The 26,684-nt window shown below is 39.0% G+C and overlaps 4 protein-coding genes across 12 annotated transcripts in view; 3 read left to right on the forward strand and 1 right to left on the reverse strand.

The window, feature by feature from the left end:
* Positions 1–961: 961 nt before the first annotated feature.
* Positions 962–5,114, forward strand: LOC129359623 (zinc transporter ZIP9). Its single transcript, XM_055029378.1, has 7 exons — positions 962–1,222; positions 1,920–2,025; positions 2,257–2,418; positions 2,506–2,574; positions 3,369–3,454; positions 3,592–3,726; positions 3,818–5,114. The coding sequence occupies exons 1-7, from the start codon at positions 1,127–1,129 to the stop codon at positions 4,076–4,078; spliced, it is 915 nt and encodes a 304-aa protein (XP_054885353.1). The 5' UTR covers positions 962–1,126; the 3' UTR covers positions 4,079–5,114.
* A 2,058-nt stretch (positions 5,115–7,172) lies between these two features.
* On the reverse strand, positions 7,173–10,105 carry LOC129359622 (coiled-coil domain-containing protein 177). The gene has a single exon (XM_055029377.1). The coding sequence runs from the start codon at positions 9,869–9,871 to the stop codon at positions 8,186–8,188; it is 1,686 nt and encodes a 561-aa protein (XP_054885352.1). The 5' UTR covers positions 9,872–10,105; the 3' UTR covers positions 7,173–8,185.
* Positions 10,106–10,889: 784 nt separating this feature from the next.
* Positions 10,890–17,571, forward strand: nsmce4a (NSE4 homolog A, SMC5-SMC6 complex component). Of its 2 annotated transcripts, none has more exons than XM_055029380.1 (11): positions 10,890–11,171; positions 11,356–11,584; positions 11,662–11,742; positions 12,324–12,454; positions 13,084–13,235; positions 14,317–14,416; positions 14,679–14,769; positions 15,649–15,740; positions 15,826–15,874; positions 15,967–16,052; positions 16,936–17,571. In XM_055029380.1, the coding sequence occupies exons 2-11, from the start codon at positions 11,380–11,382 to the stop codon at positions 16,999–17,001; spliced, it is 1,053 nt and encodes a 350-aa protein (XP_054885355.1). In that variant the 5' UTR covers positions 10,890–11,171; positions 11,356–11,379; the 3' UTR covers positions 17,002–17,571. The 2 variants fall into 2 exon arrangements, with proteins under 2 accessions (XP_054885355.1, XP_054885356.1); XM_055029381.1 differs by lacking the exon at positions 16,936–17,571 and adding an exon at positions 16,335–16,453.
* A 190-nt stretch (positions 17,572–17,761) lies between these two features.
* Positions 17,762–26,684, forward strand: part of tacc2 (transforming, acidic coiled-coil containing protein 2) — a 176,072-nt gene continuing 167,149 nt past the window's right edge. For 5 of the 8 annotated variants that reach the window (XM_055029382.1, XM_055029386.1, XM_055029387.1 and 2 more), the window contains exon 1: positions 17,762–18,148. In XM_055029382.1, coding sequence (XP_054885357.1) covers positions 18,038–18,148 — 111 coding nt within the window. In that variant the 5' untranslated portion in view covers positions 17,762–18,037. Of the gene's footprint in view, positions 18,149–19,259; positions 19,361–21,586; positions 21,688–22,415; positions 22,479–26,684 lie in introns of those variants that run through there. The other 3 variants (XM_055029384.1, XM_055029383.1, XM_055029385.1) reach the window with 3 other exon arrangements.

Below are 26,684 nucleotides of genomic sequence, written 5' to 3' on the forward strand. Positions count from 1 at the left end.
TTTTAACCCAAATAAATTTCAGTAACACTTTTTGATATCTGGACTTTAGACCAGTATAAGTAAACAATATTTAAGATACATTTTATGTGTCATGAAACCTTCACCCAGTTTTTGAAAGCTGAGAAAATGCATAGCAAACTGAATGAAGTTTAACTTTGAAAGCAGTCTGGCTTGCCAAGCTGGCACAGTTCAGATGCTGGCCTGACATTTAATTGCCAAAATTGGCAATTAAAAATGCTTTCTAACTTTGTAATTTAGTACATTTTTCTGTTGCTTTCCTTTGAATTTTTGTTTTCTACAGCAAAAGCTGTTGTATCTCTTTCTGTTATTGGTAAACAAACAGCTTTAAAAATAAGAAAACAATGTTGTCTTAAATGGTTACTGATGTCAGCTTTTAGTCATCCTGGTTTTATTGAAGCGAGGGCACACTGTCCCTGGCTGTGACCCTACCTTTTCACAGCCATTGATATCTAGAAAAGTTTTGAAGACATTTGCCTGAATTACAACATTTAATTTGTCACTGGAGTGAATGAGTTATTTTTGAATTGCATTGAATGTTAATACAATTATTTTCTTTTCTAAATTGATACCCTTTTTGTGTAATTTTATTATATCTTAAGGAGCTTCCTTTTTTTTTCTATCAGAAAAACATTCCTTTATTATTATTTTTTATTTTTTAACTTAATCTGCTAGGGTCATGATAAATTCATATTTTTGGTGCGACAGCGACAAAGATTTACCGGAAGTAAGCTTTTATTTTGAAAGCGTCTAAGCGAAGATACCGTAATACCGCGTACCATCGCGCATAGTGAAACCGAATGAGGTGCGGTTAGACCTCAGCCCTTTAGAGGTGGGAGATGAGAAACCACGGGCTTTTGGTCTTTGGTTCTATGGGACGGTCCATGGAGGCTGGCTGTGGCGGGGAAGGAGGTTCTCCTGGAGGAGGGACAGAGAGACGGAGGTGCGACGTGGAAACCCGCAGCGCCGTTTCTATCTCCTGAAGTAAACAAATGAAGTTACTGTGAAACAATGAGCGCAGACTTTCAGTTTTCAGAACAATCTGATCTGCTGACATGAAATGAGACTCGACTAACGGAGTTAGAACTTGTAGGAAAAATCCGTCGCCATGGAGGAGGGACTGACTATTACTTGTATTTCTGTAGCGATGTTTGTGGGCACCTTCTTACTAGGATTCATCCCACTGTTATTCCGACTCTCTGAGGTAAGTATGTATGTCTTTAACTTACGTTAAACAAGGTCAGCAGGCAGATTTATCACGGCTGGTTTAAATAAGTCCTCTAATATAGTTCAGTTCATAGCGATGATGCTCTTCCAGGGCCGGTCAGAGATCGAGTGGAGCCCTAAACAGGAAGTGACTAAGGAACCCATCAGCCACCAAGGCAACACATTGCTAAATTGTTTCCACGTTGAGTATTTAGGGCTATTTTGTTCTTGCACCGATGTTCAGGGTTTAGTTTCGTAATGCGACCAAATTTATTTCGTATTTGCAGATTCACCATTTGCAGATATTTTGTGGAATGTGACTCCAAATTAGTTGTAGAAAATCCCACCTATTTGCAGATTCTTCAGCAGAGCATGTCTCAAACATCCCAAAAAATATGCAGCTTGGAATGCATAAATACTTGACACATTATTGGCTGACACATGGAAAGCGTCATTCATTTTCCATGGTGCTGATTGGCTGCACTCCTAAAGCTGAAATAAAAAGCTGTAGTTATTAGCTTTTTTTTTTTTTTTTTAGATTGGGCTGTTATTAATGTTTTAGATGGGTCCCAAATATTTGTGGATATTTGCTAACTCAAACCGCCTCACATGACCTGATGTCTCAATATACTGCATTCGATTTTGTTTTGGAAAACAACGGAGTGTGTTTGAATTTTGACTTTTACTCCGTACAGAAAAGCCTGCAGTTTGTGTCCATCCTGGGGGCGGGTCTGCTGTGCGGCACAGCGCTGGCCATCACCATCCCAGAGGGTGTGGGCTTACTGGAGGATTCGTGGAGAGGTGAGCTCACTGTTTGAAATTTAGAGAGGCTGAATTGCACCACTCTACCTTCTCTGCCCCTTGTTGCCTTGACAACAGAAGTGGTGTGATTCAGTCCATCTGCTCCATCAAATTTGCATGAGTGTATCATCGTAAACCATTTAAATCATAGCTGAAAGCAGGCTCACCTGTCTGAACATGTTCTCTCCTGCTTTGTTGTCCCTTCCTCTCGTTTTCATCTTCTCTTTGCAGAGTCCTCCTCTGATGCTCCATCTGGCCCGAATGCTAGTGAAAAAGCTCTGCCTTACACAAAGGGAAGCGCCCCACCTCGCTTTTATATCAGCGTGGCTTTGACGTTCGGGTTTACCTTCATGTTTGTTGTCGATCAGATTGGAGGATACATTTCCACGCATGGCAAGTTTAGATAACTTTCACTTTAAGCTTCATTTTATATCAAGTTTTCCATTCGTATGCTGATCATTTAAACACGTTTTGTTTCAGGTCAAGCAGCACATTTGTTGAATAACAAACACATCACAGCCACTCTGGGGCTGGTTATCCATGCTGCAGGTTTGTTAATCAAATATTCTCTGGACATTAACTTGCATAAATAAGTATTCATATTTCTTTAAGTTTTTTTTTTTTTTTGATTTTGCAAAATAAAAACTTCAATGTATTTTATTGGGAAGTTGTGTGACAGATAGAGCAAAACAATATAGGGCATATTTGTGAGATGGATGAAAAAAGAAAACTCTGCACCCCTAAATAAATTTAGTATAACCAGATACCTCCAGTCCATTTGTGTGTAATTTAGTCACTGTATAAATCCAGCTACTCTATGAAGGTATAATGTATTTTTAAGAGAACATGAATAAACCGACAGCATATTGAAGGCCAAGAAACACGTGACAGCAATAACACAATTCAATCCGTCATTTGAAAACAGAATATGAAACCATTTAGAGCCTATCAAGACATAACTGAAAGTCATCCACACCACTCTGTATAGCACCATCACTTAAAATCTGAGTGAAACAAATTGCAGCTTGTGGTTTTGAACCACTTTATCTGCTGGTTTGTGTTTGCTAATACTGCAAAAGGATATCCGGGACAAAAGCATGAAAAATTTCCAACAAAACCCAGTTATTCTTTCCTTCATGTGACTTATCATGGGATTCCTGCACTCTGTGAGGTCTAAGTCTTATTTAGCATGGCTCAAAGGCTTTGATTTCAAATTGCTTAAACAAACATTTGCTGAGCTATCACTTAAACCCACATTGGTGCACATTATGAAATCACATTAACCACTTTCTTAAATATTGCCTGTGATTTATAATAACAATAATAACTCTTCTTGCATCCAGCTGATGGATTTGCTCTGGGCGCTGCCGTCGCCACAGGTCAAGCCACCGTACAAGTGATTGTTTTTTTCGCGGTCATTCTACACAAGGTGAGAGAAATTGTCAGCTGGATGAGGATGTAGACATATTTAACAAGATGTGACAGAACTGATGGAATCTATGTTTTGTTTGTTTGTTTGTTTGTTTGTTTGTTTTTTTGTTTGTTTGTTTTTTTCTTGGCTCACAGGCTCCTGCTGCTTTTGGTTTGGTTTCCTTCCTGATGCATGCAGGCCTTGAGAAGAAAGACATCCAGGGACATTTACTGGCCTTCTCAGCAGCAGCGCCCATAGTCGCTATCAGCACTTACTTCACACTGCAGGCGGTGAGAGAGCACACATCCTTCACAATGGTAGCCCAGTCAGTCTGGTTCTGACCCGTTACATGCTTGTGCGTGTCGGTGTGTTTGTCGACAGACTGGAAGCTCCTCTCATAACCAGCTGAGTGCAACAGGAGTGGGAATGCTGTTCTCAGCAGGGACTTTCCTTTATGTTGCAACGGTGCACGTACTCCCTGAGATCAGCAGTAGCAGCGCAGCAGAACCCCTCTCTGGCCTGCAGGAGGAAAGAGGAACAGAAACCCACAAGGCGAGATATCTGGGGCTCCTGGAGAGCCTCACCCTCATCCTTGGTGTGGGGCTCCCAGTCATATTGGCCCTCAGCTTGCACGATGACTGACGGAGAGTTTACTGCGAAGGATGCAGAATAACATTTCCAAAACAAAATCTTATCAAGTATTTTTTGGTCTAGTTTCGAGTGCAAATATTTTTTACTCTCGAAATATGACAAAACTAATGTACAAGTAACTTTAGGGCAAGATACGGAAAGTGGTTTTAAGTCAGTAATTTCTTAATATCAATGGAAAAGTACTGCCCGTCAAACAAAACATTAAAATGTCTAGTTCTATCTGGTACTTTCCATCAGTGTGAAGGAATTATTGACTTAAAATAAGTTCATTTATTGTGCTTAAAAGTTATTTAAGTTACTCTGTCTTATTTCAAATTTACTAAGATATTTCCAGTAGAAACTAGAGCAAAAATACTTGGTAAGATGTAGTATTTTTGCAGTGAAGACAGAATGAATGAAAACCGTCCACGTATCTCAGCGTTAGGTTGTTCCTCCTGGGCGTGATTCTGATCATATTAACCTAACCCTTGAGCACTGCCATTGTTCTTGGATCAACAAAGCTTTTCAGGTTTTGAAAGGACTTGGATATTTTATATGCCGCTATCCTTCAGCTGAGTTTCCAGTACAAGTAAACAAAAAGAGGGACATTTGTTATTTGTTACGAAGCTGTATAATTTTTTTTAAAAACGAAACCGTGGCCAGGAGATAGAATTACAAGAAGAACAAGATAATAATTTGATACTGTTATGTGCACAGTATGCGACCTCGTTTGCACAGTTTGTACTAGTTTTGTGTGTATTATTAAGAGTTTTACAGGAAAAAGTGCAAGTTGGGCGAAACATTCCTCCTCATGATTCCTCAGAAACAAACTCATTGTTTGTTTTTGTTTTTTTAGTTGAAATGCCAAATGTGACACCTGAACTACATAAAATATTTTTAGAGCCATATTATTTCATAACTTATTGTTTTCATCAATGGATGTTTGATTTATTTTTAAGAATGTATTTTAAAAGTTTGGCTCTAGAAAGCTGTCTCTACTTAAAATGTGCAATAATCGTTCAAATAAACTACGACACCATAAATTTAACACTGAAAAGTTTATAAAAACCTAATCTTTTATTGGAGTACACCTGTTCAGCAAAATCACTGGTGATGAAATTCTGTTGTTACTCCATTGTTTAACCTCATTTTACCAATAAGATGGAAAAATGAAGTTTTACCGTCTTATTGGTAAAATGAGGTTTTATTGGGTTCTTTGTCTCCAATAACATTTTACAAGGTCTGATCTTACAGAGAAGGGTTTTTCCTCTGTGCACAATTTCTCTTAATTTGAATTTCTCTGTTGTAGATATCTTAAAAAATATAAGCTATTTTGTTTTAGAGTTGTGTTTCTTTTGTAGCTTTAAACAAACTTTGTTTAGCTGAAGAAAAGAAAAAAATGTATACTAAGATTATAAAGGTTGCTGACTCTTGATCCAGATCATCCAGAGTTCTTAGTTCTGCTCTCTTCTCTTCAGCTAAGATGGTCATAAAGACAGTTTGATTTTATCTAAAATGTTCAGATATTCAAATGAGTTTCTATTTTCCATTCTTCAGAAGATTCCCTGGGTCTTTGGAAGAAAAAATGCTCACAGGATGACATATCCTCCACTGTAAGCTTTCATACTTTTCTACATGTTTTTATGTAGTGTTTATTACTTGAAAGCTTTGCCTTTGTCTCATATGGCCAAAGCACGTGTTTTCATGTAAAGTCCAAGTGCCTCTAGCTTCACTCCTTTGTTATTGTGATGGTAGGATAGAAAATATGTTTTTCTGGCATGCAGACCGGAGAAGATGTTGTTATAGAGCAGGGATCTGGAACCTGCAGCTCAGGAGCCCACTGTGGGTCCTAAACCCTCCACAGTAGCTCTTAATAGCCGATCAAAACAACAGACGGAACAAAACAATGTTTTTAAATATGAAGTGATAAAAAGGTTAATTTTAGGTAGGTTTTTATATATTTTGATGCAGTGCTTTACTAATTTACCTAAGCCAATTTGGTTCTTTTTCTATGGATTTGGTCAGCTTATACAATGTGTGGTGAAGACACATCATTCAAAACTGTAATGCAAAAATTTTAGAAATTTCAATTAAAAATAAACTGTCAATTAAAAACAATTAGTTTCAATTGTTAGGGTTACCAATAATTGCCTCCTTGTAATTTCATTAAACACAATAATTAACTCTCTCTTAACATGAGTTTTTTCTCCACTGGATACATATTCTCAATTCAAGTTTTTTTTATGTCATGTGTTGCCTTTTTACTGAAGATGCAAGCAAATATGGCTGCATCGGAATTAAAATGTGTTAAGAAAAATTTGAAATAAAAATACATTCAAAAAAATAAATGTAAAATTTACTCACATTCTGTTATTCTTTAAAATGTATTGAACATATCCCTATACTACCCCCAAAGTAATACAACATTGTTATAAACCTTTACAACAATGATGGTTTGGTTTGCTAATGTGACTACAAATAGTTTCCATTTACTTGAAGGAACATGATTACCATGTAGCTCAGCTGAATTTCTCCTGTTTTAACCTCAAATGAAAGCCTGCAGTGAGACACTGTAGCATTAAGACATGTCAGGTTATTCAGTAAAGCACTCATAACGAGTGAAACATTAACTTTCATTTCTTTATATTTGCACTGTGAGCATTGCTTAATGGCCTTCCTGTCAGTGTTCATGCACTCTGTATCTGTAAAAGAAAAAGAAAAAAAACATTTTAACTTTCTAATGGTGGAAGAACTCAACTCTGCTCCCTAACAGCTACTGTGACACATCTGTTGACTGAGTGAGTGGAAAGGGTTTGCGTAAGACTGGAGTCATGCTCGCCTTGGCCTTTTCAAAACAGAGTCAATAAAACGACCTTCACATAGTTCCTGAAGATAAATATGAAAACAAGCAGGAACTTCTACTGTGATTACATAATGAATAGAGATTTCCCCTTGCAAGTTATTTCCTGTACTTCCTCAGAAAGTGTCCCTGGGTTCCTGGGCCCCTGTGGTCCAAAATGAGTTTATAGATAGAGTTTATGGTGTTGTGAAACAAGACACACTTTTCTGAATGTTTTATAACTCTGTATTATTCTACCCTCTAGTGGCCCTGAATTACATTGTTTTAATCCAAACTAGTAGAAATACCCTCAAGCTGGTGAATTATGAACTTTGCAGGACTTGTAAAAAAGTTTGCCGTGCCACTTGACCCTTTTCTGTTGTCACTAGTTACAGACACAAACTTCAGTGTATTTTGATTCCACTTATTAGCACAAAGTAGCATGTAATTTTGAGGTGAAAAACAGTTCAGTTTGTTTTGTTTTTACAAATAAAAGCAGCATCTGTTTTTGTATATCTGTCTCTACCAGCTGTACACATCTGAAAACTAGAAAAAAAACAATGTTTGTTGAAAAGAGTTCAAGCTGTAAGTTGAGTGTTAAAGTTGGGTTTAGGTCTGGACTTTGACTGGGCCATTGTAACATATTCAGTACTTTGATCTGAACCTTTCCAGTGCAGCTCTGACTTTTATGTTTACTGTAGTTCTGCTGGAAGTTGAACCTTCTCTCTAGTTTCAAGGGCAGAAATGACTCTTCAAAATCGTCAAGGTTTTAGACCTCTAGTCTAATACGAAAGGATATTTTCTTTTTTTTTCTCAGGACGAAGGATTTTAAATCCAGAAGAATTTGAAATATTTGCTTTGTCACAAAAAGCTAGTATATTTTCAGAAACTATCTCACCTTATAAGAGATACGATAAGATAAGAACCTAAAATCCTTCATGGAAAAAGTTTTGATTTGTAAAATCCTGGAGAAATGTCCTTGTTCCCTGATCTCAAGTTTGATGTTCTGTCGTGTCTGCAGTTCAAACAAAGTGTTCTATACTGAGAATAAATTCAGTAAAGATGAAGTGTTTATAATTTTAAGGCACTTAGAGGTGTTGCAGAGTAAAGGGCTTGGCAACATGTACATCCCACAATTTAGATGTTTTTCTTTAAAAAATGTTTTGGAAGCAATTCCTTCCCACTTTACAATGATGCAGCACTTAGACATTTTCCTGCTACAGTAAATCTACATGCAAACTTAAATGTGCTGTAAGGAAAAGAAAAAAAGCTGAGCTGCTTTAGAATTTGATTCTGCTCATGGAGGCGGCCAGCTGAGCCTCCAGGGCCATCTGGTGGAAGGTCCGGCTGTGTGTCTGCTGCCTGACCCTGTCCCTCAAATGAAAGGAGGCCTGCACCAGCCTGTGTGCCTCCTCCAGAATCTGCTCCCTCAGTTTTTGCAGCCTCTCCCTCTTCTGCTCTTTCATGCAGACATAGCTCTCTCTGCGCCTCCTGCTGGCCTCCTCTTCTCTCTGGATCTTCTCACTCAGCTGCTTGTGGCAGACCTGTCTGTCTCTGCTCTGTTCTCGTCTCTGCTGAGTGCGGCTCCTGCGCAGCACCGAGGCGTTCTGGGCGGCTCTCTCCATGCGATGCTCGCTCTGCTGGACCAGGATCTGCTTGTGTGTGAGCTCCTGGGCAGTTTGGAGCTTGGCCCTCAGCTGTGCTCTTTGGATCTGGACGTCCTGCCGGGCAGCTCGCTCCCGCAGCCGCCTGTGCTGTGCCTCCACAGATCGGGCTCGTTTCTCGGAGGAACGCTGCAGCTTTTTCTCCAGCAAGTTCCTCTTCTGCGCTTCATCTTCCTCCATCTTCTGCTCCGCTTGCCTCTTCAGCAGGATGTGACGCAGCATCTCTCTGTGATTCTCCTCCTGCAGCCGTTTCCGCTCCCTCTTCTCCTGCAGCTCTCTGGTTCTCCAGGCCTTCTCCTCCTTCTCTTCTGCCACCTGCTTCTCCTTTTCAAGCTCCCTTTTCTGCAGCTCCATCTTCTCCCTAAGCAATCTTTCCTGGTATTTTTTACGCTCCTCTGTCTCCTTCAGAACAGCCTCCAGCTTCTCTCTACGTTGTACCTCAACCACTTCCTTCAGCTTTCTCCATCGGTTCTCCTGGAGCAGCATCTCCTGCTGGAGTTGTGCTGCTTTCTCCTGCTCCACCTGCAGCCTCAGCCTCCTGCGGGCCTCCAGCTCCTTGTGCCAGTGTTTCATACTCTGCTTAAGCCTCCTCCTTCGTTCTTTTTCTGCTTGGGCCTGCCTGGCCTCCTCCTTCCTGCGAGCCTCCTGCCTTTCCTGTTCCTCCTGCTGACAGAGCTTCAGGCGCTCCTGCTCCTCCTGATGTTTGACCAGCATCAGAGCTGCTATCTTGCGATCCCTTTCTGACACGGTGATGCATGTCTTCCTCTTGATTTCTGAGGTGATCTTCTGCAGTTTCCTCTCAGCAGACGGGGAGTATCTCAGATCTCCCAGATTGAAGCAGCTGATTGTGCTCCTCTCTGCGTCTGTCTTTGCAGAAACAGAGGAACCGGATTTTTCTTTGAAGCAAAGGTCTGCATAGACAACTGGCTCTCCTAAGTGATTCTTCACCTTCTGTTCAACTTCAGAGCTCGAGGCTGGATTACTTCTTGGGCACCTGCTCCTTTCGGTTTGAATAATCCTTTTCTGCTTTCCAGGCAGAGGGAAAAGCTTTGATCGTTCCTTCTCGTAGGATTCATGCAGAGTCTTCATGGCCTCATAAGGCGCAGCCTGCTGCCCTGCAATCAGCTCGTTCAGAGATCTAATTAGCAGCTGAACCGGTTTAATACCTGGCTGAGTCGTGGACTCCAGCAAGTGGGGACTTGTTATGACGCAGCTGCTCTTACCAGCTCCAGGCGGCTCAGAGCGGTTCGCATCCAGAAGGAGAGCAGGTGAACTAGACCTCCATTGAACGAGTTCCTCCATTGAAAAAGTTTAACCCTGTTGAAAGACTCTTCTGCTCAGGAAGGCGGCTGAGCTGTGCGTCTGTCCAGCATATGGAGCTGGTGATCCCCAGGTGATCAGGGGATTATCTGATCACCTGATGTCTCACTGTGTGGGATGGATTTATTCTTTTGATAACACCCAGGAGGAGCTACAGTGTTGATTAAATGTCCTAGGACATTTAGAGTTCTAACATAGATTATCAACTTTCTGGCACAACAAAGTGGGAATTAATCTCAGACAATATCCCAGGAAATGTTTTTAAATTATGTAACTCGACAAATCTGCATATGAACACTTTACCAGTTATACGTAAAGTCAGAAACTAATGTCAGATAATTAGTTTCCATTATATGGCAAAAAAAAAAAAAAAAAACTCAGAAGAAAAACTGATTGCAGTCTGACAAGGGAAATGTTTGGTCACCATGACAACGGTTCAGCAAAATTTAAACAAACACCTGTCTGACCCATCTGGTCCTCCTTTAGCACCACATAGTGACTGTAACCACGACAATTGAGCTGGATAGGCAACAATTGTTTCAATTTAAAAAAAAAGTTAAACAGAAAAACAATGCAAACAATCAGACTTTTTCCCCTAGAGTGACCGGATGGAAGCCGCTTGAAAATGTGAGTGTGGCCTTTAAACAGGTTGCCCAGGATGAATGGGCCAGCATTTTATCTATTTGGAGAACTTTACTGAAGAATTCTCAAAACATTTTACCTTAGTCATCAAACTTAAATGGCAATCTGCCAAATACTAGAGAAATCTTTAGTGCACCATTCCTTCCTGCAACAAAACACCCACATAATAGGTTTCTGCTGCCTGCAATACATAACTTTCACAATGTTAAACACAACAATGCACCAGACTTGGAGGTCCAGTGTTAGGGTACCCCGGCCTGCACTGCTCTAGTTTATCTTTTTAGTCTAACAAAATCGGAGTTTTCCTTTTGCTTTTATTCTGAAAAGTTGTGCATGACGCTTCACGTCAACTTCCTGTGTTTGTACGCCAGAACTCTGTATGCAGTCTGAGTAGTTTGTTTTTAAAATAGTTGCGATTGTATACTTTTAACAGATTTTTAGAATTTTTGCTCGTGTTTATGTTTTTGTACTTCATTCAGTTTGCATTGCCGTAGTGAAACAAAACCGCTAAAATCAAGTTAACGGCTAATGTTAGCCGAAAGCATCAGCAGTTAACCGATAGCTATCGTTAGCTTTCATTTAGCACGAATCGAGAGCGTTTTATTCGCCGCTGGCCTTGTGTGTTTATTAATTATCAAAGGTAAATGACTTTGTCTTAACTTCTTTCTTAAATAGTGTACGCTCTGCTATGTTTATAGTTAAACTCTGAACGTCTACGTCCCTATCGTTACTATCATAGCCTGTCTCCAAACATGCTGAAGGTAATTTCTGATAACTTTTCCCCATCGTTTTGCTCTCGTCTTCGTGTGGTTGCCCTTTCGTAGAGCCCGTTCTACAGCAGACTAGAGATGAGAAAGGCCAGAGCGGTCGGTGATGATGACGCTGTCCGGCAGAACGGCTCGTCCAGCCGGAGGAGAACCGATCAACACCCGGGTGATGGAGAGGATCACGACTCGAGCTCCGGTGGTGTGCAAGACGATGATGATGACAACGATCTGGGCCTCAGGAGAGAAATCCGAAGCAAATACAGGGACCTCATCAACTCGGTTCAACGTGAGGTGTTACTGAGAGGCAGTCTTAACAATTTAACAAAGCTTTAATGCGCTCACAGACTTTTCTTTGTGTTACAGAAAACAGAGAAGACATGCTGAGTCCTTCCAACAACAAGCTCACAGAAGTGTTAGAAGAGGCTAATAAACTTTTCAAAGATGGTATGTGAGAAATAACGAGGTATTTCTGATTAGCAGCTGCAACTTTGTGGCAATGTAATTTCTGCATCAAAGAGTTGAATGCCAAAAGGAAAAAGTACTGAAATATTTTTAATGTAACCGGCATAATGTGAATATTAAAAATTAAGACAGTAGTCGTGTTTTCAAATGCTGAAATTCTGGAGTAATTTATGCAGTTTAAATATAAATCTGTAAAAAGTGGTTCTTCAAAAGAACAAAATATAATTTTTTTTGCAGTGTTTTTAATATTTTATATATTACCATGAAACTGGTCGCTCAAATTAAAGTTCTGCTTTCTGTAGTGGATAGAGTAAATATGTTGTAATTGACTTGTAATGATTCTTAACCCCTGTATTTGTAAACTAACATTATCAACATCAGAAATGAAACATTTATTTGTGTTCCCCATACCTAGAGGGAGCTTTGAAAGTTTGACTTTAATATTCTATGTTTAGATTTATACCAGATGTTGTTGTTGTTTTTTTTTTGCTGTATGCAAAAGGATAGCAAATAGAGCTATCCTTTTGGATTAATTGATCTGATGTGTCTTTGCTCTCTGACAGTTCGGCAGGCAAGAGAGGCGGCGCTCGATGCTCAGCTTCTCGTTGTGGCCACAGACTTGGGAAAAGAGAAAGCCAGCCAGCTGTTTTCTGAGGGGAGTGCTTTTGATCCCAGTGCTTTCGCTGAACATCTGGTGAGTGTGTTTACATAACAGTGTACTGGGTTGTGGGAGAATTGCAGATTAAACTGAATAGCTATCAATATCAAGTGCAAAGGGCTGCTTGAATGCAATATTTATTTTTTGCCATTTGATTAAGTACTCACTTCTCTGATGCCTATAAGTCATATTTACTTAAGTATCACAACATTTTGCTATAGAACTCAAACTCAAGTTGTTTCTACTGATGAATTTTGAGCTTCTTGGCAGAGACTGTGAATACTTACGTTAATATGACATCTTGCTTTTCTACTTTTAATAAATTTGCAAAAATTTCTAAACTTTTTCCACATTGTCATTATAAGTTATGTGTTTGTAGAATGCTGAGGAAAACTTTTAATTTAATACGATGTAGAATAAGTCTGTAATAAGGCAAAATGTGGAAAAATGGAAGCACTGCACACTTTCTGAACGAACTGAAAACTTTGGTGACCAAGACGCTAACGATGACAGAAAGTGGGACCGCAACGTAACTGTGGAAGACAAATGAAATAAGAGTGAGGAACCTATGAATTAACAGCTTCTGAAATCATCTCAGTGTTTTGTCTTTGGAGTAAATTTTTTATTGTTCATTGAATTGAACTGATGTCATACAACTCCAACAGTTGTCCTTCATGGGTCTTAACCGTCTGGAGGAAGAGGACGATGAGCAGCTGAACGGTTGTGCCGGCGACGGCTACCTCCCCAAAGACGCCTGGCATCGGCTGGCCAAGAAAGCCGAGTGCTGTTTCAAGACGGCGCCTTCTTTCCACTACATGTAAGTCCCAGAGAGACTAATGCACTCACACAGATTCAAAAACCCTTGGGTTTGGCTTATAGTTCTTACATTAGGAAATCAAGAGTGAATACAAAAACTCCATGAAGTCTGTGAACATGAAGTACGTCAAACTCCTGAATTTACCTCTGATTTTAATAATCCTCATATTAGTCATTGTAGATCAGAGCTTTCACTAAAATGTATTCATTTCATATCTGGTCTCTGAGATGATTCCGTTAGATGGGAGCGATTTCCTGAAGGTATTACTTGAAACAGTAATAGTACTCCTAATATTTTCATTTTCTGTGTAGATTAAAAGAGCAGAAAATCAGGTTTGGAAGAACATTAGTGTGTCTTTCAATGGTTCATTCCCTATTTTTTTTTGTCTTAAAAGATGACAATAAAAATGTCTTGAATTAATATTGCACTCAGGTAACTTGTGAATTAAAGTTTTCTATGAGATTGTATTAGATGTTTTATTTACAATGCATGTGTGAATCTTCCTGCAAGACAACAAAGTTTAGCTGTAAATGATTCTCAGTGATTGTACTAAAAAGATCATTGTGCACATGTGAAGTGATATCAGCTTCACATGTAGATGGTTTCAGTCCCAGAATGAAGAGAAAAAAATGGGCAAATGATTTTTAAAAATACAAAGCAAATGGCTAGCAAAAAATAAACAAACTCAGCTTCAAGTGATCACTTCCACAAAATAGAAGCAGAAAATGAAGTATTTAGCTAATTCTCATTTATGATTACAAATTTCCAACTTTGTTAAAAAAGATACATTACATTTTTAACCAAAGGTGCCACAAACCTGAGTTAAATACATTCAGATGTTTCTGCATAAATTTATTAGAACAGGATTTTTTTTTAGGAAAGATATTTCACGACTGTCTTCAGTCACATCTACTAACATGAGAATGAGTTAACGCTTTAAAAAAGGATCAAACACTTGATTGTCTAAAATGTCTGATCTGAATTTTTTTTTTCTTATTTGTAATGATTCTCTTTAATTTGTAAACATTGTTACTTAGAATAGAATCTCAAAACACTGACTTCATATGAATTTTCTCAACAGGATGGGATCCTTCTACACGGAGCCACCGCCTCCAAAGCAGAGAATAGAGCGGCAAAGGAAAGCACCAAGCAAAGAAACCAAGAGGATAATGCCCACGCAGGTAGCTCCAAGCTGCACCATCATGGCTGCAGTTTGATATAAACAACTGAGCTGATACCGGCAAACAGTTTGAATTATGAGGATTGTTTCTCTGCAATTAAATTTCCTTTCATATATACGTTTACCAGTTTGCTAATGAGCCTTATAAGTCATTTAATCAGATTGTTCTACTTTAGAATATCTTATGTTTTACTCTGGCTCCAAATATTTACTTTTAAATACTATTTACTTGTAAATACTAACAAAATCATGTTGCATTTTAGCTAAAAAAAATGGAAGAATCTCATCAAGAAGCTACAGAGAAAGAGGTTGAAAGAATCCTGGGATATCTGAAGAGTTATTACCAAGATGACCGTAAGTTGGAAATCATCTTTACTGATGTTTGCTATGAGAATGTACAGAGTGGAAGAGACCCTCTGCAGTCGCATCACTAATTCCCAGCTCCAAGTTTTCCTTTTCTTTTCTATGAAGAAACATATTTTTTGGGTGAAGTGATAAGTTGTCAAGCTAATATCTTCCAAAGCATTCCTTTTTCTTTTCATTTTTTGACACAATTTAAAACCAAATTTCAGGAGAAAAGTATTGAGCAGGAGATTTTCATGACCATTAGTAAATTCAAACATTACTTACAGTTAAGCAGCTGTGTGAAGAGTAAATAGCTCTGGGGACCAGATCTGTTGTACAAACTTAAACTAGTGAGATCATCTACTGTGACATGTGAGGTTTTCTATTAAAATATTACAACAACATTTGTAAACTTTATTTACATGACAAGTTTTAGGTCTTTAAATGTGTCGTCAACCTCTTCTGTGACTTTCTATGTTTTTTTTTAAATATAGAAAACATAGAATGTGATCATGAAAAACAACTTCTAATAAATAAGAGATTGGGTTGTAAATAATGATTGTTTCCAGCTGCCACTTTTATAATCTCTGGGTTATGTTTGGCCAGTCATTGAAGAATTCAACAAAAATACTCAGCAATAACACCTCCTGTGTGTGACAGGTTGGGACATCTTTTCATCAACCTATGTGATATCTCGGTGTTGGATCTTTGGGTATCGGATCACCTCTGACAGTGGTCTGGTTCAATCAGATTTCCGTTCAGCTCAAGTCTGTTCACACTTGTATTCAGAGCTGTTCTATAATTTAATACTTCATGTTTGTACCCTGTCTGAAACACTTCAGTGTCTTGAATTATTTTCATCATTACTGTGTGTTTGCTTCAATACAGCATCACCAATATCATATTATGAATTTGTCATCGACCCCAACTCGTTTTCACGGACAGTGGAGAACATTTTCCACACGTCTTTTCTCATAAGGGTGAGAAATGTACCGTTTCTTTTAGCTGAGCTTTGTCGTCCTCTAGTGACTCAGAGTAGGTATAACATTTCTGTTTTTTTTTCAGGATGGTTTGGCAAGGCTTAAGTTGGATAGTGACAAGTTGCCTTGTATAGGTGAGTGCCTTGTTATTCATTGCCGAATAACAAGAAAAATCTCATGGTATCAAATCTTTTTTTTTTACCCTGTTATGTTTTTAATCTTTCAGAACCAGTAGAAGAAGGAGAGGTGGAGGCTGCAGGTTCATTCAGCCGCAAACAGTGCATTGTTTCCATCAGCCCAAAAATATGGAGAGTGAGCAGCTTTACACTATACTATAAAATGTTCAGCTACAGTTTCTGGAAAAGCTAATTTTGTTTTGTCATAGGAACGAGATGTAATGTATTTTATTATGCTGTGACAGATCAACACCAAGTACTAATAATTATGAGGTAGAAAAAAATTCCACAAATAATTTTAAGCCCTCTGTACTTTCAGACCCCAAAAAATAAATTCGAGTGTCACCAATTGCCTTCAGAAGGTTTATTATCAACAAATGAAATTCAGTTTAAAACCAGGTGTTCTGTGAATATGAAGGTCGATGAGCAAACAGCATCATGAAGACCAAGAAACACAGCAGGCAGAGCAGGAAGAAAGTTGCAACGGCAGATCTACCTAGATGTGGCTGATCAAGAGAATATTAAGCAGGATGGCAGGCAAGTCGCCAGCTCTTAATCTGGAGGAGCCGCCAGTATCCACAGCTCAGGTGGAAGAATCTGTCAGTCCTTCACTCCAATAAATCTGCTGTTTTTGGAAGGGATAGCAAAGCCATTATTGATAAAAAGCTGTTAACAAATCCTGAAGTCAGTCTGTGATGATGCCTGTAGGGAAATGGCAAACATGTGGAAGAAGATACTTTGGTCAGATGAGGAGAAAGTGATATTTGGCAGGCTACATAAAACTAACACTACATATCACCCTGAACACACCATCCTCATAGTGATCTATGAGGATCACAAAAAAAATGATAGCTGCAGGTTTTGACTGGTCTAACTGGATGACTGAATACATGCGTGCCACTCATAGATTTTTTTATGCGCTGTGACATAATGTTGAAATAGTTTATGGATGTGGATACTTCTGTACGGTAGTTTAATTATTCCTAATGTAGCTTTTGTTGTTTTTGTCCTTGTTTCAGGAGCTAATAGATGTTTTTGAAATCAAAGAGACAATAATTCAGCCTCCAGAGACGCAGAGCGAGTGACGACGGCGCTTCCTCCTGCCTCGCTAGTTTTAAATAGCAGCTTCTTTTTACGCCCGTTTGATCCCATACACCTTTTTTTGAGTTTCATGGGACCAGATAATCTTTTTACTGTTTTTTTTTGTCTGTATGGTTTTGTGTGCATTTTTTTTATTCATGTAAGAAAATAAATCTCTTCAGGATTTCACAGATGTTTTTTTGTGACACGTCAGACATTAAACATGATTTACATTATGAGTTTAATTGCTTTGATAATATAATGAGACAGTCTGAAACAGTCCTTCTTGTAACTATTAAGCCATTTAATTAAAGAGAATAACAGATTAGTTTAATCTTTAATGTTATTAAATGAAAGATTCAGTGTGACATTAGTTTTGAATACATCTGAAAGACCTTTCATTTTTAAAGCTTTTTTCTTGTATTTTCAACTTATCCACATTATTCTAACCATATTAAGCCTCTATGCAGTACTCGCACTTTGTTTACACTGTTGTGCTTCATAAGAAAATATGTAAGCAGTGTCCCTGTTGCATGCTTTTGTTAATTAAAAATAGTTTTTGTCAGACAAAGTCATTATTTGCCAAAGCCCTTGTCTTGAGCCATCAGATTTTATTTGATTTCAAACAGTGGATACATCCTGACTCCAGCAGCAGCAGGAGCATCCTTTCATTGTCTTCGATCTTTTAAAGAGACAGGCACTTTTCACACTCCCTCCCATCCCTTCCTCTCGCTCCCCTCACAGATTTTTTTCCCCTCCGAAGTAGAGCCTTCGTTCGCTCTACCGAGCTGTGATTTAAAGCTCAGCTGGATCTCAGGCTGCAGAGAGCGTCTCCTGTTTTGTTTCTTTTTTTACCCCTGCTTCTGGCATGTTCACTTGATTGGAGGGAGCGTTATGTAACAGTGATTGGAGAATATATGTCACGGGAAGACCACGGGCATCACAGGCAGTGATGCAGACTCTCATACAGACCGACATGGAGGCGTGTACGAGCAAGCTTCTGCAGTGATGCTCTGGTGATGCTGAGGCTGACTGATAACGATGCAGTTCTGCAGGAAGGTGCTCTGCCAGCCGTGTAGCGCCAGGGTCACTTCACCAGAGGAGGACATGGAATACAGGATGGGGAGCTGCATCGCAATCTCACACAAGCAGGTAAACGTAGAGGGGAGGCGCCTTGTTGAATGGAGGCGTTTCATTCAAGAAGAGGCAAAGTGTGTTCTTGTGCTTGAGAATGGATGAAAGCGGCTGGAAAAATGAGCTGCAGTGGATAAAAGTGAAAGGATGATGTGAGTTGCAGAGGAAAATTGGAGGCAGAGTGGGACATTATTTGTCAACTCAGTTGAGCAAGCAACCCCCAGTAGCAGAAGGCACCTAGAAGACAAACAAATGACAAGTATGGAGGCTGTTTGTGGGAAACAGCTGGTCAGATTCATGCTATTTATAGAGATGATGTGTAGTCTGCTCAAAGTGGCCTTTAAAGATGGCAGATAATAGAGGAACCAGATCTGCTTTCAACCCTCTGCTGTCACAGAGTGGAGATGAGGTTTTTGTCTGATGGCGCTGCTCTCTGAGTTCATCTCAGAAGGTTTTGTACTTGAGCACATGTGTCCTTACAACTCAGTGTAAATGTGAAGTGTAGCTACAGGTGGCATGAACGCTGAAATTCCTGCAACTTGTTTTCTGCCTTCCTGTCATGTTCTCAACTCTTGAATCCTTGCGTAAATGTCAGTTGGGAGTTTATGTTGCAGAACAAAAGAAAAAGTTGTGGATAATTGTGAAATAAAAGGTAAAATAAAAGATCCATCTTCACTGTTTGTCTCCAGTCGTCACTGGGCAAGAAGCAGGATACTTCCTGACCAGGTTGGCATTTTATTACAGGGGAAACAATCATGCACTCATATCTATAAGGGGCTTGGAGAGACTAACCAAACATGCATGTCTTTGGAGTGTGGAAGAAAGCAAAACAAATCACTTGAACAAAAAAAAAAAAGAAGTTTGAATGATTTTTTCTTCATCCAAACTTCACAGTGGTTGTATTATTGAAAAGTTGAAGGGGTATAAATGAGAGTGAAGAGGCCTTACACCTGCATCCTGCTGCTAATGTTCCTGTTTGTTTGCAGTCTATCCACCTATTACCTCCCTCAGCAGACATGGCTACTCCATCTCCAGTTTGGTCTCCTCCCACCGCTCCCTCCCCTCCCCATAAACTTGTCCCCACGTCTGCTCCTGCCCTGTGTCCAGGGCTAAAATAGCAGCAGAGAAACCGGGGTTCCTCGGGAGGCAGGACAGAAACATTAGTTTGACAGTAAACACACACCGGAGGGTCAAATCTGAGGTTTGGAAACTGTCCCATTGTTTGCAATGGTGAGTAGTTTGTAAGCTTCTTCTGGGCAATTTTTATTTTGTAATAGCATTTCTAAAGGAAAATGGAACGAAAAGGTGATAAATGATGCAAATTTTTGTTCCTACTTCACTTTTATTATATGCATGGATTTTATTGCTATTCCTACAGCTATTTATAAAAGACGAAGCATTAATTAAATCTACTTGTTTACACAACTGACTAAAATATACTTTTAGAAATATTACAGCATAAAATTATGTTTTTGTAGAAAAATAAATAGAAATCTCACTTTGTTATTGTTAGAGGAGGTCAGAAACAGGGCAGGAAATGGTAAACTCACACACATGCTCCTCCTTCCGAACCTTTCAGGACTCATGTTATATGACAGTGATGAGGTGAGAAGTGACCTGGCAGCAGTTGAATCATATGATTTCCCCTGTGTGCTGCCAAAACGCCTTGAAATGCCGCCGCCAGCTAAAGTGCACGCACATTGGTGTAAAGAGGGGGGCTGAAATTACACCCCATTCACACAAATAGCAGGCAGAGCAGATGAGCTGCTACTGTTGAACAGGTGAGAATTAGAATGTGAGGATGCAGACTAAAGAATAATTGTTGGAGAAAACCGATTTGTGGAGAGAGGTCACAGATCCAGCTGGAGAGCATACATGACAACCTGTGCATTAGACTGGAATAAAGCAGTAAATATGAGACAATTCTATTTATAAAGTCTTGCACATTCAGGTCAGTGCTTTCTGACTGAACACTGAGCTGGCATTCAGTCCCTGCAGCCATACAAGAAATGCAAATAAAAAGGAAATGTTAGAGAGTAAATTTACCACAGCTAAAAATGCTGCTATGTCATATCAGTCGGTGTCTGGTGACAAAGTCTGACTTACGAGGATCTAAATTGTGCATTATACTGGCCATCTTGGAATAGAGTTGCATCTCCACCCAGACAACTCTAGCAACACTGCTGAGAGTCAATCTGTTATTTACCCTGTAGGGATTACTTTATCTAGCAGTCACTGTGTCAGTGTGCTGCAGGCGATATATGCTTGGAGCTGTGCATATATTTTGGTTGCAAGTTGTTTTGTAAATACTTTGTAGACATCAACTATCTTTGGAATACACTAATCTAACTTTATCTAAATTGTCAAATTAATTCTCAATATTTTGGCTGGCTGCAGTATATTCAATGCCAGTTTTTAGGCATTGTTCACAAATGTTCAGTAACGTTGATCTGGGAGCCGCTTAAGAAGCTTAATGTTGGTCTGATTGGTTCTTTACAAAACCAGTTTTGATGCTTCTGGGATCTTTATTCCCAGAAGCATCCGGCACTTTGTTTGGTGATTTCATCTTAAAGATAGTCCTCCCTCCTGATTATCCCATCCACTTTGTACAACACTTCACAACCACTGTTAGCAAAACAGGCTCTTGGCATGATGCTGCCAATAGGTTGATACAGAGCTCTTAAGTTTCACAGTCCAAACCTTGACTCCTCCAAAAATACATTTTTTGTCATTGTGGTCAAATTGTTCAGTCTTTTTCTTTTTTAACTATAAACTCCAGAAGATATTTGGCTGTTCAATGAGGGAAACTGCTAATTTTTGTCAAGTTTGAAGATGCAGATTGTAGAGTAGGTGATTCTTTCCTCGTTGATAATCTCTCAGGCCATGGTGATGTGAAACTGGCGACACTGTGGACAGAAGAAATGGTAATCAAATGTCTTCCAGCTTATGACTGGCTGCAGTATATTCATGTAGATTTATGCCAGGACTTTGTCAAAATCTTTAAGTTCTGATCGTTGCTGCAGATGCTCTGATTTTAGGAATGTTTTTTTATTTTTACTACTCCAAAAGCAATATTTCTGAAGGTAAAGGTAATTTTATTTATATAGCCCATTTTCAGCAACAAGACAATACAAAGTGCAATGAAAAGGAAATACAAACAAAATAACAACCCAAAAGAAAGAGCAAACATCTCATCTATTGATTATGATGCTATTTTCCTACTTTTTTAAATCCCACCACTTGAACTTTGGCCCTGCAGGCAGGTCTTGGCATCAATCTGCACTCAAATTCTCCATTCCTTCTCACCCTGTGCCTGTTCAAGCTCATACCTAAGGGCCCTTAATCCTGCAAGAACATAAATCTCTAAATGTTGAGTGGCCCACAGATCCCCAGTTTTATTCTGTCTCTGTACTGAGCACTAGGACGGTCGCACGCTGATGGTCTCTCTGCTCACAGTGTCTTTCAGCCAGCTGATGTGAGAGGCCGTTGGTCTGGGCAGTTGTGGCCCTGCATCTGGCTGAGCCATGGGGAACGAGAGCAGCACTACTGAGGCATTGGTAAGGGCAAGATTGCTACTTGCTCCCCTGCTGTGCTGCTTTACATTTATCAAAATATTTTGAGCACAGACAAGTAAAAAAAGCTAACTTAATTTCTGTGATCTCTAACTTTTGGATGTCTGTAACAGCTGCTTTTCTAAAAAAAAATAGTATTAAAATCATGCTTTATTTCTGAACAGGCTGAAAAAATGTCCTAAAGTTTGATTAATTATGTCACTGAAATGTGCCTACTTGCATTCTAGTGCTACAGTTTTGTACTTAGAAAGAAGATCCACTGCAAAACAGTAATTTGCACATGACTGGAAGACTTTCGGTGGAGAATTTTGGGTTAATGTAACAGGATTAAAATAACCATGTGTCTCATGAACACCTTATAATTAAGGTCCAGAACCCACACAGAGTAGACAAGATTTGGTTTAAACTCCTGTTTTTTCTGATGAAGTGAAGTTGATAACTGATTATTGAGTAATAGCATTTGTTTCATAATTCGTTTATGTCATATACTTAAATAAGGGTCTTAAAAATTCTGACATTTAATTTACTGAAACTTAAAGAAACCCTGGGAAAATGTAAACCAGCAATTCTCCAACTTTCTAACAACAACCAAGTGCCTTGGAAATAAAACAAATGTTAAACCATGAAAGAAACTTCATTACTCCAGCTTCTCTTGGTTGCACATTTGAGCTGCTTTCCCCCCTTTTGGTGAACCGTCTTGTTCCCCGTTACAGCCAGAAGAGGGCGCTCCAGAAAGTTTGGTTCCACCCAGAGAGAACCAAACTGAAATCCTGCAGGTACACAATATCTTTGGATGCTTGGCATTTTGAAAGCATTTAGCATCAGTTCATAGAGGTAAAATGCTTAGAGTGCTTGTTGCTGTGAACACCGCTAATTATGCTACAGTGCTTTGACGGTTTGGTCCACAGAGAGAAAACTGACTGTGTTGTGTAAACTCTGGATTTGTGCATGTCCTTGGAAACAGGTGATTTGACGTAACAGATGTTCTGTTATCAATTACTTAGATGTTTTTTTAAAATTATTATTGTATATGATGTCTAATTCAAACAGCCACATTTGATTATGTCCCTTACTTTATGTAACCTGTAGAGACCTTAATGAAATACAAGCAAATAACAGTCCTCCAAACCCAACATGGTCAATAAACCAACAAGACTACATGCAAGATCTCAGTTTACTCAGCTGTCCACAGCAAAGCTGTTTGTGGTGATAATACTTATTATCAGCTTCACAGAAAGATTGAAGGTGAAGTATTAAATTTCATACTGGTGTGTGATTGTCAGCAGGAATTTTACTTTCCAGCTTGTGATTATATTTTTATTTCTAAAAAAAAAAAAGAAGACGCTTTCCCCAGTCATGAAACACTTCATTCTGTTCACTTAAAACTGCAGTATGTAACTTTTATAAAAAATATATTTTTGAAACATATTCTCTATATTGTAACAATACAATATGAGACAAATAGTCTGTAAAAAATGAAGCTCCTCCCATTATTTGTCCCGTACAATACTGTCACAAATGATTAGTTTTAACAGACATGTAAAAAAAAAAGAAAAGAAAATTCTAAAAATTACATTTAACTTTAACATTTAAAGTTTGCCTTCTCTTTGTTTCATAAAATATCAAGTCTTGCTAGTTTAAAACTTGAAACTTTAACAGCAGCCCATTTGGGCTAGATGGTTTTTCTCATGTTCAAATTTTAACAGTAGAGGTTTTTGTTGTACTTACCCTTTAAATATTTGCCAAAACCTTTTCTGTATACAATTAAGAGTAGCCCAAGACCATCAATGGTACTTGTGCCACAGTTTTGAGAGTTACTTTCCTTTTTTTGTTTCTTACTGCTTCTTAAGATACTCATGGTATGATAATTTTAATGAAAGATAACAGTTTTCTGGTAGAACCTAGGACAAATTTTTAGGTCAAAGTTGCTTTATAATCTAAAAAATGTAGCTAATCATCTTGTTGGCTCTCATTTTAATATGTTGCTACTTTGATAAATGTCATAGGTAGCACTTATAAGTGTTTGTTTTTTACAGTCAAAAATATTTTGAAAGAGCTGACTGCATTTCAATTAAGTGTAGAAAACATTCAATGATTGTCTTTGAGCTGCTGACTGGCAGTGCACAGCAACAAATTTGGAAGTCAACATTATGTTATTCTAATTGTAGTAGCCCTTTTAATGACATTACTTAGGTATATCTTAATAGTGAAAACCTACCTGTTATTATCTTACAATGCTTGTTACTGAGGATATCAATTAGAAATCACACTGGCTTCTAAACTAGAAACTGAGCTGAATTCACTATATGTAGCCATCACCACTTGTTCCTGGTTCATTCTCTCAAATATCTTTTCTTTGTTTCACTTTTGAGAACTTTCTTACAAATCAAACATTAATATGCTTGAATAACTTGTCTTTTTGGTTGTTTACATCTACCACGGATTGACTCTGGAGTTCATTCTGGTCCCCTTTAAAGGTTTCACTGCATGCCCAGCCTTTGGCCTGATTCTTAACGTTCACCTGCAAAGGCACGGGAGATATGGTATGATGAGAATGAAAGAAGGAAGCCTGGGGCAGGATCAGTTATGGAAAGATGGGAGAAAGGAAGCGGGATTGGAGTTGGGAGGAGGGAACAAAAAGAATAGAGAGAAAGCAGGGGGGAAGAGTTTACAGTAGGTGGGGGAGGAGAACATGTAGCACTTCCCTGTGACCAGCCCAATGCAGCCAGTTACTGTCTCAGCAGCGAGGAGCTCTGTGTTTGTCAATGCGGGATAGTGTAGTGTTTCCACTCTTCACATACACGCTGCAAGAAACAGAGGCGGCTTATGGAAATTTAGCAGGGGAGCGGCAGCAGCTGAGCAGCAGGAGGAGGAACTTAGCTGAGTCAGTGCAGGAGAGAAGAGGGGACGTCAGCAGCATGTGTTGCAGCATGTTTCAGTGCCGCTGTCTTCCTCCCATCAAAACACACAGTCCTGCAGAGGCTGCCCACAGTGTGAGCATGACACAGGGATAGCAGAGGAGCTGCACTGTGGAGTCACCTTCAGCACAGCGAGGCGCACTGCTGGGTAAGTGCAGCACTCTCTTTCATAACAGGAGGAAACTCCTCTCTTTCTCCTCTTAACAGGAGTCATGTGGGGGTCATTAAAGTTTTTTAACCACATGACATGTTGGATTAACGTGACGTACCGCATGGCGAAGATTTCCAGGCGACTTCAGCCTGGTTTCTGTTTTGTTCTTGTGGGTTAATTAGTGTCAGCAACCCCCCTGTGTTTTGTTGAAGCCAACAGAAATAAGGACTGCGGTTTTCCACCTCTCTGACCCCTCTGGTGACCTTTAAAGGACCAGTAAGCTGGTGAATCATTGTTGGCTGTAAACTTTTTGAAGAGTGAGTGTGTGTGGGGGGGCATTCTTTTCATACAGGCTTATCATTGAATTACTGCAGGTGCAGAAGAATGTCTTTTATTAATCTGGTTATGCAACAACGATACAGAAAATAGAACCAGCAGTGAGATCACAGGCATTCAAAGTGACAGTCCTGCCGGTTCACTTTTTTATTCAATTCCTTTTATTCTCTTTTGTGTTTTGTCTTCTTTTTAAAGAACCTCTGCAGAGACTAAACTAAAACATGTGAAAACAGATTGACATGGCAGTTTTCTTGACTTTTTTTTTTTGTGCAAATATTTCCATGAGTGCATGAGAAATCTTGAATATTTGCTCTTGTTCTGAATGTGTTGAGCGTAGTAAGATCTCTGTTACATTGTCAAAGGTGAGGCTTCTGAATCTCCCACAACTGTAAGTGTTAATCTGATTTCAGCATCTGTGTTCAGTTAGTAAACCACTGGAGTGTGCAGACAGCCGTTTGTAATGCAGCCAAACTTTTCTGTATGTTTCACATACTTTCCTACAGCTGTTTATACCCAACGTGTTCATACCAGTTGAACTTTTCACATTTTTTTTCTCATTACTCGTATTTCTATCAGACATTTGCCCATTACTTTATATTTCTAGTGGATACTTGTACGATGGAAGCGAAATTGTACATGAATTACAATCTAAATTTATATTCACTTCCTTTTTTAAAAACACCTCAAAATGAAATCCAGTGCAGCCAATTTCCTTTATAAGTCTCAACATAGCAGAGCTCATATTTGTAATGTAATTCCTATGGTGAAACATGGTACAGGTTGCATCATGCTGTGGGAATTTGTTTTTTTAGTGGAGACAGGGAAGCTGGTCAAAGTTGAATGGAGGATGGATAGAGCTAAATCCATGCTTATTCCAGAAATCAAACTTGCTAAAGGCTCCAGAAGTATTGTATCTTCTAGTTGGATGGCTCTAGGCATATAGCCACAATTGTTTGATTAATGTACATTTATGTTAGTATGGCCTAGTCAAAGTCAAGACCTAATTCTTATTTAGAATGCAGGGTTTCCCCCAGAAAACTTGCTGAGCCTGGTGGTCGGACCACCGAGGTAGTCCACTGTGTTTTTGTACTAAAGATGTTGAAGTAGACAGGAAAAGTAAAAATATTACTGGGTAATTATATGTTACGGGAGACATCGCCAGTGAAACAATATTTAAATCCACAACTAGTCTTAAAAACAACAAATCCAAAAACACAATTGAAATGAATATTAATTATTTGCACATTTGTTTGATCCAAATTATGTCAGCAGCTCCATAAGACCCCCAGGGCTTCAGGAGCCCAATAAATGCTACTATTTTAACACAGACCAGAGCTATATAAATGTAACATTTGTTGAGTGAGATGATCAATGCTGCTAAATTTTACTCAGTAGTTTCAGCATACATAAATGAAAATATTTAAAATTGTTTATATGTTTATATGTAAGACTTTAAGGAGCTGGCAAGTTTACTTACGCCCCTGGAGGACTTACTGGGGGAAACCCTGGAATCTGTTTACCATGACACTAATGTTAATGTTTGTCCTACCAGCCTGGCTGAGATTAAAATACTTTTC

Source organism: Poeciliopsis prolifica, unplaced genomic scaffold, assembly GCF_027474105.1.
Source record: "Poeciliopsis prolifica strain line A6 unplaced genomic scaffold, Auburn_PproV2 SCAFFOLD005, whole genome shotgun sequence".
In the NCBI taxonomy this organism is placed as follows: Eukaryota; Metazoa; Chordata; class Actinopteri; order Cyprinodontiformes; family Poeciliidae; genus Poeciliopsis; species Poeciliopsis prolifica.

Bases quoted from the DNA above. Each gene is read 5' to 3' on its own strand.
- LOC129359623 (XM_055029378.1), top strand. From the start codon at position 1,127: ATGGAGGAGGGACTGACTATTACTTGTATTTCTGTAGCGATGTTTGTG. The intron at 2,575-3,368 runs GTTTGTTAATCA...TCTTGCATCCAG, and splicing joins GCTGGTTATCCATGCTGCAG to CTGATGGATTTGCTCTGGGC. The intron at 3,455-3,591 runs GTGAGAGAAATT...CTTGGCTCACAG, and splicing joins TCGCGGTCATTCTACACAAG to GCTCCTGCTGCTTTTGGTTT.
- LOC129359622 (XM_055029377.1), bottom strand. From the start codon at position 9,871: ATGGAGGAACTCGTTCAATGGAGGTCTAGTTCACCTGCTCTCCTTCTG.
- nsmce4a (XM_055029380.1), top strand. From the start codon at position 11,380: ATGAGAAAGGCCAGAGCGGTCGGTGATGATGACGCTGTCCGGCAGAAC. The intron at 11,585-11,661 runs GTGAGGTGTTAC...TTTGTGTTACAG, and splicing joins CCTCATCAACTCGGTTCAAC to AAAACAGAGAAGACATGCTG. The intron at 15,741-15,825 runs GTGAGAAATGTA...TTTTTTTTTCAG, and splicing joins ACACGTCTTTTCTCATAAGG to GATGGTTTGGCAAGGCTTAA.